General features: G+C 33.0%; 1 protein-coding gene across 6 annotated transcripts; it reads right to left on the reverse strand.

The window, feature by feature from the left end:
- Window positions 1-597: 597 nt before the first annotated feature.
- On the reverse strand, window positions 598-6,891 carry LOC108454930 (uncharacterized protein At4g17910-like). 6 transcript variants are annotated; one of them, XM_053019465.1, is made up of 13 exons: window positions 6,558-6,889; window positions 6,426-6,475; window positions 6,217-6,316; window positions 6,053-6,115; window positions 5,911-5,956; window positions 5,416-5,501; window positions 5,252-5,325; window positions 5,064-5,136; window positions 4,778-4,867; window positions 4,224-4,392; window positions 4,028-4,132; window positions 3,337-3,406; window positions 598-2,551 (listed from the first exon to the last, which is right to left on the reverse strand). In XM_053019465.1, the coding sequence occupies exons 5-12, from the start codon at window positions 5,948-5,950 to the stop codon at window positions 3,342-3,344; spliced, it is 702 nt and encodes a 233-aa protein (XP_052875425.1). In that variant the 5' UTR covers window positions 5,951-5,956; window positions 6,053-6,115; window positions 6,217-6,316; window positions 6,426-6,475; window positions 6,558-6,889; the 3' UTR covers window positions 598-2,551; window positions 3,337-3,341. The 6 variants fall into 6 exon arrangements, 5 of the variants coding, with proteins under 5 accessions (XP_052875425.1, XP_052875426.1, XP_052875423.1 ...); XR_008271043.1 differs by having other exon boundaries at window positions 598-890; window positions 1,212-4,132; window positions 6,640-6,891; XM_053019466.1 differs by lacking the exon at window positions 3,337-3,406 and having other exon boundaries at window positions 598-890.
- Window positions 6,892-12,745: the final 5,854 nt, after the last annotated feature.

Genomic DNA, 12,745 nt, shown 5'->3' on the forward strand with positions numbered 1-12,745 from the left:
AACCGGTTTCGTAAATTTTTCACGAATTTAGACTCATATATCCATCCATGGATTTATTTCTAGAATTTTTGGTCAGCCAATTGGTACGGTTTATTAGTTAAAGTCACCCATGTTACGAGGATCGATTGCTTCGACCTTCATGCGGTATAACTTGAATATCTCTCTCATGGGCTTTAATGTTTGTGCCGTTTGTTTCTAATGAAACTATACTCGAATGGAATCTGTACATATAAGGTATGTCTCCTAATTCTTTCGGATAATTTATAGTAAATTTTAAAGTTGCGACGGGGACCCGAAACCGCTTCGCCCTGTCTCACAATAGCCTTAATATCTCTTAACATGTAACTCCTATGACCATTTCGTTTCTTCCATATGAAAATAGACTCATCAAGGTTCATTTACATAACTCATTCACTATTTAATACCATTCCTACAATTTTGTGATTTTTCACATTCACGACCACTCGCAATTGGCAAAGATCTGCTTTTAAGGTAGGTCTTACCTATTTGGTAGTCTCCATGAACCAACTAGTCTTGCCATACATAGGTTCATATATGATCATTTTAACCATGCCAATGGTGATCATGTGACCAACATTCCCATTTCCAATCCATAGCCACCTCATGACACCAAATATATACATACAAACCACAAATAGTCTAAGTTCATGCTTCCTTTTACGAGCCATTTTAGCATGGCAGTATACATATACATCACCACATTTTTAATCTAACAGGGTAGTCCTATACATTAACCAAGATATCCTCTCACTACTAGTCTATTCTATACATGCCATAAGATATTCCAAAACATAGCGATACAAACGGTGGATAGTGATAGTGTGACTAGTTCTTTGACGATCCCCGAGCCTGTAGCTTTCAAATGAGATCTATAAAACAGAGGAAACAAAGTACACGGAGTAAGCATTACAATGCTTAGTAAGTTTCAAGCAAGTGTCAACAGATAACAATCAAGTTATAACATAGTTGTTCATATTTTTATTTCACCCTTCCTTGGTATACCACCCTTTATCCGAATATGCACATCTCATCATAATAATAGGAATAGTCTCATAGATTGCTCTCGTATACATCACATAACTACCTTATGGTTTAGTTTAAATCAAGCTCACATATAAACTTGGAGTACATACCTGTTTAACCTTTCGCATTGCGTATATTTATAAGCAATTCTTATTACGAAGTCTTACCCGGACATAATCTCCACACGTAGTCATCGAGTCCTACCCGGTCATAATCTCCACACGTAGTCATCGGGTCTCACCCGGAACATATTCCAAGTTTCATGTACATTTAATCACATGTTACACCATTCACATTAGCCATTCAGCTTTACCACATATGCATATCACACATATATTTTACATTAGCCATTAGGCCTTATCACATATATATACACTTTCACATTCACCACATCTACTGTTAGGCCTTATCACATATACATACACTTTCACATTCACCACCTCGGTAGTTAGGCCTTATCACATATACATACACTTTCACATTCATCACATCGGCCATTAGGCCTTATCACATATACATACACTTTCACATTCATCACATCTACCATTAGGCCTTATCACATATACATACACTTTCACATTCACCACCTCGGCCATTAGGCCTTATCACATATATATATCTCATACATATTTCATATTTTTCTTGTACATCAATTTCAGCCATAGCTTATAAGCAACTCAAATATTTTCATCAAAATTTTCAACAAAATCACATATTCACTACAAGCGGTTTCCTAAGCAACAGTCACTAAATTGTTTATAATGGAGCTACAAAACTCAAAATCAATTGCCGTTAATTTTCCCGAATGTAGATTCATGTATCTTTCATCCATGAAATTTTCGAATTTTAGGTGTGGCCAATCAATACCAGATTTTTCTTAAAGTTTCTCCCATTTCACTGTTTGACTAACGACCGATCTTCACTACAAATCAAAATTCTCATTGTATGAATTCAAAGTATGTTCTACTTGATTTCATTTGAAACTAGACTCATTAAGGAGTCTAAGCATATAAATTTTATCTTGTAACCATTTTGTACAAATTATAGTGATTTTCTTAAAACCGAACAGGGGATTTGAGTCATTTCATAATCGTCCCACACAACTTTAAATATCTCTTTATAGGAAATTTCTTTGTTTCCACGGTCTCCTTTATAAGAAACTAGACCAACTAAGCTTTGATTACATATGTTATTCACCTATAATTCCATACCAACAATTTATAGTGATTTTCTAAAATCACATTACTGCTGCTGTCCAAGCAATTTATTACAATTTGCTCTTAAATTTCCAAGTCCAAACACTTATGAACTTACCATTTGGGTTTAAGACATATCATGGCCACATCACATCTTACTAAATCAACTCATTATATCCTATTATAGTTGAATTTACTCAACATTTAATCACTTAAAACTTACCTCGAAAGTGGTCGACGACTAGATATCCACGGCTATCCGTTTACTTCCTCTTTTCCCTTATCCGACTTTGATCCTCTAGGCTCTTGAGCTAAATCAAATAATTTACTTCCCAATCAAACACAATCACACGGCATCCATATACATTTTAGAACCATTCTTAACATATTTACTACTCAAGCATGTAACTTAACAACTTAACCATTAGTTGCGAACCACAAACAAAACATATTCATACGTCAATATCTCAAACCTTACCATAACAACCAATATGCAAGATATCACATATACATAACTTAGCTTATGAGAACATATGTATTATCATAAACACATCTTTTACCAATTACCTCACTTAAGCCAAATTTTTTATAATCAACCACAAAGAAAAATATACCACAAATCACACTCCCAAAATGAGCTACTTCCATGGCCGATTATATTTCATCATTAACATATCTCATTTTTGAATCATATAATCAACATCACAACACATCTCCAAAACACAAATCATGCCAATCATATCTACTCATATGGCCGAATATATATGCCCCCATATAATATCATTTTCATTTCATTTAACACTTAATTTGCACCACATAAACACTTGGCCGAATAATCCTAAACTAGCAAAACTCCACATTTGTTCATACCATCTTTTAAATTCACATATATCTATTTAGGTAGCTCATATTTTCTCCTTTCTAATATTTCTATCCAAAACATCAAAACACTATCTTTTTTTTTGCATTTACCCCATAATACCATATGCACAATTTGTCACCAAAACTAAAGAAAAATCAACATGTGGGTTGCAATAAGAGCTTGACTACTAGCTAGATTCTCATAAAAATCAATAGAAATAACATTAACTCCTACCTTATTTAACCTCCAAGATAGCCGAATGCCCTAGACAAGCTCCTTCCTCTTTCCTTTTTTTTTGTTTCGGCTGTGCAAGAAGGTAAGGAAGATGAACACTCTTACCTTTATTTCCTTAAAGGTGACCCATGCCTTAACTTCCATTTTTTCTCTTTAGGTACGGCAATGGGGGGGGGAAAGGAGGATGAACATGCCTTGTTTCTATCACTCTTCCATTCTTTTTAATTAATCTTTCTTCCATACTATAAAACCATTAACTATTATCATGCTAAAAAAAAAAATGCATATAATATCTATCAACCATCATCATGGCCGGCCACTAAATTAAAAGTGGTCCATTTGACATGCAAGTCCCTCATGTCAATAACTCACGCATTATTTGGCCACTTTAAATTTGCCTAGCACATTTCTAAATTTTCTCACATAAGTCCTATTTGATAAAATTCACTTACAATTAACAAAATTCAAACATGAAATTTTCACACATGCATATGTACATATAATGAGCATCAACTATAATGGTTAATTATTTTTATGACTCGGTTTTGTGGTCCCGAAACCACTTTCCGACTGGGGTCACTTTAGGGGTGTCACACAAGAATAAAGCTGTAGGTGCAAAAAAATAAAAACACTATGATAAAGCATACACCAATGGGATGGGACATTAGGTACAGTCCTAAATTGTCCTTACCAAATAAGCTAAAAATTCCCTCCTTGTTTCTGCTTATGACATCCGTACCCCTTTCATTAGAAAGAAGATAAACATTTAGCCCATTAGTCAACCAACTTTGGTACCCTGAGAGTTAGAAAGTCAACTTACTGTATAGGACCAATCAAAAAGCAAATACCAGAATATAAAAACAAGCTTCATAAATATGAAGGTATACCAACTAAAATTACTGAACCAAGAATTCCAGAATATTCTGCGGGAACATTTAAAATGGATGTAAGGATGGATACACCAGCAAGTGTGAAAAAGAAATTCCAGCAAGTGCTTCGTGCTTGCCGTGAAGTAACTGCATTCATTAGCACAAAGGAGCCAACTCCAAGGTCTATCTAAAAAAATTATGCAAGGTTCAAAAACATTAATATGATAAAATATTTGGGATTGATATTTTGCAGGATAAAAACATAAAAGTTTACTGAAAATACAAACAAATTCAATAAGTTTTGAGATATTGGTAGGACAAGTTCAGAAGTTTTCAAAGTGAATGAATGTAGACATCCACTTCTCATACATAATAATCTTTCTGAAAGGATGTAAAGACCCCTTATGAGTACAACAATAACAAAAATATTATGTACGAGTGTATAGGATTAAATGTTAACATGGGTTTTACCTCTAAAAAGCTGTAAATTTACCTACTTAAATTATTAGCAAAAAGAAATAATATGCATGAAGATGAAAAGAAAAATATTAACGACCTTGATAATATCTTACCAAACTAGTCACGTAAGTCTCTGTCTTAGCATATTCTCTAGGATATATTCTGAAGTCAACAGCCAAGATACACAAGCATGTGATAAACATCTGCAAAATTTTCCCATTGAAAATTTATTACAAATTAAACAATGTACCAACAGCCAAGATACACAAGTAAGTGACAAAGAATATCAATAAATTCCCACTGAAAATCTATCACAAATTCAAAAAGGTACATTAAGCGAAGATAGTAATTTCAAAAGAAACCAATTTGCATAATATACAAACAGGTAAGACACTATACCGTAACAACCCTATAAGATGATATGCTTGCCCTTGAAGCATTAGGTCCTTCCATGTAAGGCAAAGCGTAAGTTCTACATTAGAAGGCTTTGAGTTAATATACTTTTACATCAACAACACAGTTCTCTGTAGAATAATGAGTAATGATTGAAGAAATAACGCATATATGAAACTTTCATCAAGTTCTACCTTTTGACTGCAGTAAAGAAGATCAACAAGAACAATAACCCAATCATGCATATGTATACCCACTCTGCTAGAACCTATTACACCAATAACTCTTTTATCAAACAACAAAAGTCAAATTTGAGGATTCCAACAAAATCTTTAGAATGCGAACTGGGAGTACTTACAGTGAAAATTAAAAGTGTGGGTAGAACAATGAAGACATAATCCAAAGCTACTGAGGCTAGGTAAGACTTTAAACTCCTACAAGTATCTGCTCAAACAGATTCAATGATAAGCACTCATGAATTCTACAAAGCCATATAAATTTTGAATTTCTGATCTTTATTGTTTTATTAAAGGTGAAAATATGTCAACAATTGCTATAATTTTGCAAAGTTTAAGATTTAGGGTGTGTTTGACAAACCGTTAAACTTTTTTTAATTTTATTATAGGGTTTACTAATTTCGCAAACAATTTTCTAATATAAATTTAGTTCTTAAAAAATTCAAAACTTAATATTTCAGCTTATCAAACAACACCTTACTCTTGCACTTAAAAGTTAAAAAATACTTTTCTCAAAAAAGGAAAAATACTTAATATTTGGCCTTGATTAAACAGTTAAGAACAAAGTTTCTACAATAAATCATTTTAATTAGAGACAAAGAAATCGATAACTTTACCATTCACTGTCTGAGAGCAGAAAGTGTGCCGCAAAAGCATTAGAAGCTGAATATAAAATTGAAAAGAAATTTTAAAAAATAACACACTTTTATTTAAGAGATAAAACAAATTAAAATAAAATTGAAGTGTCTATAAACTTACAGCTACATATTCAAAAGAGCGGAGACTTCAAGCATGGAAGATCCAGGCAAATTGCTCACGAATCTGTAAATTATAGTATTTTAATCAATAGGATTTGCAATTAGAAGATTAAATTTTAAAAAATTGGGAAATTTGAGAAGAAAAAGAAAAAGAGATTAACTAACTGTTCTCTGAGGTGCTTGTTGGGATTCAAAGATCTTGGGAAGGAACCCATTGATGAAGAGTTTGAAAACGCAGTTGTGAATTTATTACAGAAGATCAGAGCTAAGCAAGTAAAACAGGAAAAAAATGGAGAAACTAGAATCAAGTTTCTATAATCTAAACACAAAAAAAATTAAAAAAAAATTGCAGAAGCGAGCGTAAATTCTCCCACCTTTTAGCCAAACACCATTTTTCTCCTTGAATGGGTCAAAAGCCGAAAACCTAGAAGCCAAAGGATAATTAAAAATCTTCAATTTAAAAGCATTTTTAAACTTAAAGAAGGTAATGGATTTATTGTTTAGACTCTGAGATATCTATTTTGTTTTTGTTGTGGAGGGAGATGAACATGTAGCCGAATAGCAGAAGCCCAATAGACACAACCCCACCTTCAACGCCGCCGTCTGGTTCACTGCCATCTCTTCTATCTTAGAGTATAACTAGAAACCAAATCAAGACTGAAGCAATTTGATGCCAAATCAAGACTGCCATCTCAGTTTCTTGATTGAAAAGAGAAACGGAGGGGTGAGATTGGGGGGTGTTTTGAGGATATTAATTTTAGGGGAAAAAATTAGGCGTTTCAGAGGGGAAAAATTTAGGGATAAAACCGCGCATTTTTCAAATGAAATAATTTTTTGTGGCGTTTTTATAAAAAACGCCGTTATTGTTAAATTTTTACGGCGTTTTTATAAAAGCGTCACAAAATTATTTTATTTTAAATAAAACGACTGTTTTGTTATGCTAAATATATTGTTAAATTATTTCTCTATTAAAATTATTAGTTAAGTAATTTTATAAAATATTTTTATTACTATTTTTTATAAATTGGTTTTATAAATAAAAAATTAAGTATTCGAAAATAAATATATATCGTATATTTTACTAAGAAAATAAATAATTAATTGGCTGTAATTAATTATTAAGTTAGAATTATCCAATGTAAGCAATCAATCTCTTACATATTAAATTTCTATTAAATATTGAGACGTTAATCATAATTTTATATTATTCTTTTCCGATCTAATCTCCATTTCATTAGAGATATTTCTTCCTAACTAAAATATAACTATTTTGCTAGATGTTAGGTGTGGAATGATTTTAGTTTTTGTATTTTATTTTATTTGTTATAATTGATCCTATCCAAAATAGATAGTTACCTATCCATATCAATCATTATTTTTTTATTTATTTATCAATGTTTTTTAAATCTAATATTTAAATATATCAAATGGTTTAGATTAATATATCAATTTTTTTAATGTTTTCTTATTTATTTATCAATGATTATTTTACTTTACAAATTCAAAACATCCATTGTTTGAATCGAGTTTTAAATAAAATTAATTGTAATTTTATAATTTATATCAATTTGAGTGCAATAATTGTTTGTCTATATAAATTAAATATTAAAAATATTTTTAGTTGAATCATCTTAATGGAAAGAAAAATTTATAATTATAGTTATTTTTTATTAAGTTGGTGTTATGGGTTAATCAAGTATATTAATTCAGGTTGTGAAATTATTAACTTACCCTCTTACATATATATAAATTAAGTTATAAGAATGTTTTTCATATATATATATATATATAATAAAAACTCAAACACAATGAACTTTATGATTATAACCAAAATAACAATTAATTTTTATATAAACTTTTAAATTAATTTTTATATAAACTTTTAATAAATATATGAGTTAAATAATATCTTTTCGCATAGGAGTGTTAAATCTTAAAAAGAAAAAGTAATTCTCTTAACATACTTTAACAAATTGAATACTAAACCACTTAATCATAAAAGTTAAAATATGAGATAAGTATTTGTACTTTTAAGTAAAATTAAAGTTTAGTCATTATATTTCTATTCTTAAGAATTTAATTCCTCTATGTTTCAAATTTTTGAATTTAAGTTTAATTTTAAAATTACTTTTTTTATAATTAAATTAGTTAGGGATTTAGGATGTCGAATTTGGGAATGGATGATAATACTTTAGGGATTTAGGATGAGGAAGAAGGGGAAATAGAACTGGGGAAAAACGGGGAAAATGTTAAGTGTATCAGGTGCGAATAAAAAATAAGACAGCTAAACGATGAAGTTTTAAACAAAATAATTTAACATTAGCAGCGTTTATAACCTAGCGCCACTAAAAATGCACCTATTACAATGTTTAAGGTTTTAAGGGTTATAGTTTAGTGTTTAGGGCTTGTTAGGGTTTAGGGGTTTACTATTTTAGGGGTTATAGATTAGTGTTTTATGTTTTTTTGGGGGTTTAGGATTTTAGGAGTTACATGACTTTTAGTGGCATTTTACCAAAAGCGCCGCTAATGCTCTAGTCTTTAGCAGCGTTTTACCAAAAGCGCCGCTGATGCTCTAGTCCTTAGCGGCGTTTCACCAAAAGCGCCGCTGATGCTCTGGTTTTTAGCGGCGTTTCACCAAAAGCACCGCTGATGCTCTGGTCTTTAGCGGCGTTTCACCAAAAGCACCGCTGATGCTCTGGTCTTTAGAGGCGTTTTACCAAAAGCGCCGCTAATGCTCTGTTTTTAGCGGCGTTTTAACAAAAAACGCCGCTATTGCTCAGTTTTTAGCAAAAATGCCGCTATTGCTTTGTGTTTTACAATTTTTGCGGCATTTTTTGATAAAACGCAGCTAAAAACGCCGCTAAAGCTCTATTTTCCTGTAGTGACCGAATAGCAACAAGCCAAATCCCGAAGGAGTCAAGGGAAGTCGATTTATCTATAAAGGTATACACTTGATCTTTTTCTTTTTAGCCGATTCTTGTTATTTCAAAAGCCTTTCAACTCTTTTGTCAACACCCTTTTTTTGGTCCATAACCACGTTTTCTTCAGTGACCCAAAAGCCGAAAGCACAACACCCTTGGGTGACTTGGTGGCCGATTCTTAGGATCCTTGTGGTGCAATTTCTGCTAGTGTTTTGGAGCTGGGACTACGTTGAATCAGAGTTAGGACGGGATTGGAATCGTTTGGGTAGGTGAACCTTGGTAACTGCTCGTGGCCTTAATCAATTCGGTATTATAGAGGTTAAGAAAAGCCGAAACCCCTATAGGTTAGGGAGGTGGCCGAATATGGGTATAGGCCTTATTGGGTTCTTCTTTTAATCTTTTTATGGTTTGTATAGAGGAGGAGTTGCAAGGCGTAGTGTCGGCTTGGATTAGCTGGGATCATTGGAGTGACTAGATCTAGTCATCAACTTCGACAAAGGTATGGATTCTAAGGCCATTATGGAGGGTGGCCGAATGTGTAAGTATTGTTAATAGATGGTTCTCGATTTGGTTCTATTATTGTGAGCTGATCTATTAACGGTTGATTATAGGAGAAATCGTGTAGGAGATCTCGTCGAGGAATATCGCAAAACAGTGTGTAACGAACCCTTTTCATAGCTTAAAAGCGATAAATCTTAGAAAAGCGAAATCCGAAATTTCGGCATTTCGAGGACTTGTGAGCAAGCGAATGCTCATTGGTTAGTTAGATATGCTAAGTTAATGATCGGGATCGTTGGAATAGGTAAGAGCACGATTTTTGGCATTACGGTAAGTTGGGCCTCGAGGAGCTGAAGTTGGGCCCAATGGGCTTTCGGGCCCATTTGTGTAAAATTGGTAGAAAATGAGAACCTGTTAAATTGCGCATTAAGATTGGTAACACCATTATGGAAAATAGGCTAAATGGGCCTAGATGACTAAATCGGCTATGTAGGGCCCATTAGGGGTTTTTGGCCCAATAACTCGGTATCGTGAAAAATGGGCCAAAATCGCTGTTTAAAACATAAGAATGGTTAGTAACTAATAATGAACATGGAAAACCCTAATATTTGGTAAATTTATGAAATTACCTTTATAATATGAAAATGACTATTTTGCCCCTAGGTGAAAATGACTATTTTGCCCCTAGGTAAAAATGACCATTATACCTTTAGGGTTTAATTATAAATTTGATACGTGGGATATGATATACATGAATGATATGATGTGCACATGATATGTATGATATGCACATGATGTAATCATAAATGCATTGGGTTGGGTTTTTATATGGATGGAGGAAGTGCAAAAGGGCTTATGACCCAGTTTATTGAAAAGGGCTTATGCCCGATTCAAAAGGGCTTATGCCTAGTTTATTGAAAAGGGCTTTGCCCTGCCATCGAAAAAGGCTTTGCCCCAGTTATTAAAGAGGCTAGGCCTCCAGATATATGATAAAGCAGCTATGTTGCCAATGGTGTGTTGGTTGGGTGGGTTGAGTTATTCCCCACATGGTGTGTTGGTTGGTACGGGTGGACAGTAGCGGATGGTGGGTTGAGTAGTCTCCACAAATGGGCTTGCATACATTCATTGATATTACATGTGATATTGAAATAGGCCTATGGGCCATACCGTTTACAGTAACGGCTTCGGCCCAATAATATGAAATATGAAAAGGCTTCGGCCCAGTATACGTTGAGATTGAAGTTGGGCTTAGGCCCAGTAGGTTGATATTGCTTTAGGCTCTGAAAGGGGCTTGTTACGCATTGAGTTTCCAAACTCACCCCATTTCCTTAACCTTGCAGGTGAGCCTTGATTTGGGGACTTGGAGCCGGAGGGGATTCAAAGTGGCCACGGTGATCACCTTTGGGCTTTTAAATAAGTGTTTGGTTTTCATTAAGTTTGCTTTATTTATTATTTATTTTTGGGTTGTAATATGGCCATTTTGACTTGATTTTCTTTCTTTTCTGGGATTATTTTATTTTTAATAACCTTAATCTGTTTGTTAATAAATGGGCTACACTTAGGTATTGTTTTCAAAATGATAATTGTTTTCAAAATAACACCACGCCACGATTATCCGATTTATCAAAGATTTCACTTAAATAAATTACAACTCGGTTTAATCAAGTGTGGAAATGGTTGTGGGCATGTCTAGGATTGGATCTATTCGAAGAGCTTGGTATTTAAGCAGCCTTCATGGCTCACCTCCTCTGTTACGGATTCCTACCTGGTGCCCAGCTTCCATTCACTTTGTTAGCTTAACAAAAGTCGGTTTTTAAAGCACTAAAACGAAACATGGATTTTTAACTTCAATGTGGCACGTCAGATTCGGCCATAACGTCTGGGTCGGGTTTGGGGTGTTACATAAGTAGTGTTTTTGAAAGGTAGCTAATGAAATATATTTGGTTATAAGGTAAGTATTCGATTGCCATGATTCCTTGGTTAAAATGATTGAATATTAATTTGGAAATTGTATGAAATATAGAATCGAAGCATGTTAGATTGGTTTAAAATTTTACTAGATGATTAGTATTGAAATGAATGTCTATTTAAGTTGTTCTATGTTAGGTAATGCCTTGTAACCATTCTCTAGTGACGGATATGGGTTAGGGGTTTTACACTTACCATTTCATTTTCCTTTTCTTATCCGTTGAACCATCTAGAATTACATCAGATATTTGGGAAGCTCACACATAGTGTGTCTTTACATAATCATAGCCTTTCATTCACATCAATGCTTACATGAGCTGTGGGTCGAAATGTAAGCTACACGATGTTGCTCACAGGAGCTGTGGAGAATCTACAACAAATGCAGGACCTCAGCCATTGGTAGGACATTCAAGACTAGCACCCGAAATATGAAATCCCTAATGACATGTCACTTGTATCCTAAGAATCCTTAAGGTTCAACTGAGACCTGTTATCCTTCAATTCATCATAGCATTGATACATTTATATATATAGATTCATTTATATTAAACAACCTAGTAAACAATCAATTTAACTATCATTAAAATGAATATAGTTCATACGAACTTACCTCGGTACTGAAGTCGAGAAGTAAAGTCGAGCAAATCCGAAGCTTTGGCTTTTCCTCAATTTAAGTCCAAATGTGGTTTATCTTGATCTAAATAAATAATTTTTATTCAATCAAGTACTTTTAGAATTCAATTTAATTCATAATTCATATTTATACAACATTATGAATTTGCCCATAATAATTTAACTTTTCACAATTTAGTCGTTAAGCTCATAACTTACAATCCAACCATTTTAACCTAAATCAAACTTAACCAATGTTACTAGGGACCTTGAAACAACCCACAATTACCAACATTTCACAACAAAACCCATAGATTTACACCTTTAACATTTTAATCCCTAATTCCAAAATTCATCAAAAATCACTTAACAAAACATGTTTACTTTACAACCAAAACTAATAATCTATCAACTAACATCAAAACACATTTAAAAACATTCATGGCAACTCCTTCAGCCTTTAACATTTTTGCAAATTAACCTTCAGGCTAGCTATATTAAGCTAAAACGAACTCAAAAACATAAAAATTATTAAAAACAGGGCTTGAAATCGCTCACATGCAAGAAAAAAAGCTTGGCTGAACAACACTTCTTCTCCAATGGCTATTTTTAGGGTTTGTGATCAAATGAAAAAGATATCATCTTTTTTTTAAGTTTTATTTACTTAGTTTTTTTTCTTTTATTTACCAAATTAT

This window comes from Gossypium arboreum, chromosome 9, assembly GCF_025698485.1.
Source record: "Gossypium arboreum isolate Shixiya-1 chromosome 9, ASM2569848v2, whole genome shotgun sequence".
In the NCBI taxonomy this organism is placed as follows: domain Eukaryota; kingdom Viridiplantae; phylum Streptophyta; class Magnoliopsida; order Malvales; family Malvaceae; genus Gossypium; species Gossypium arboreum.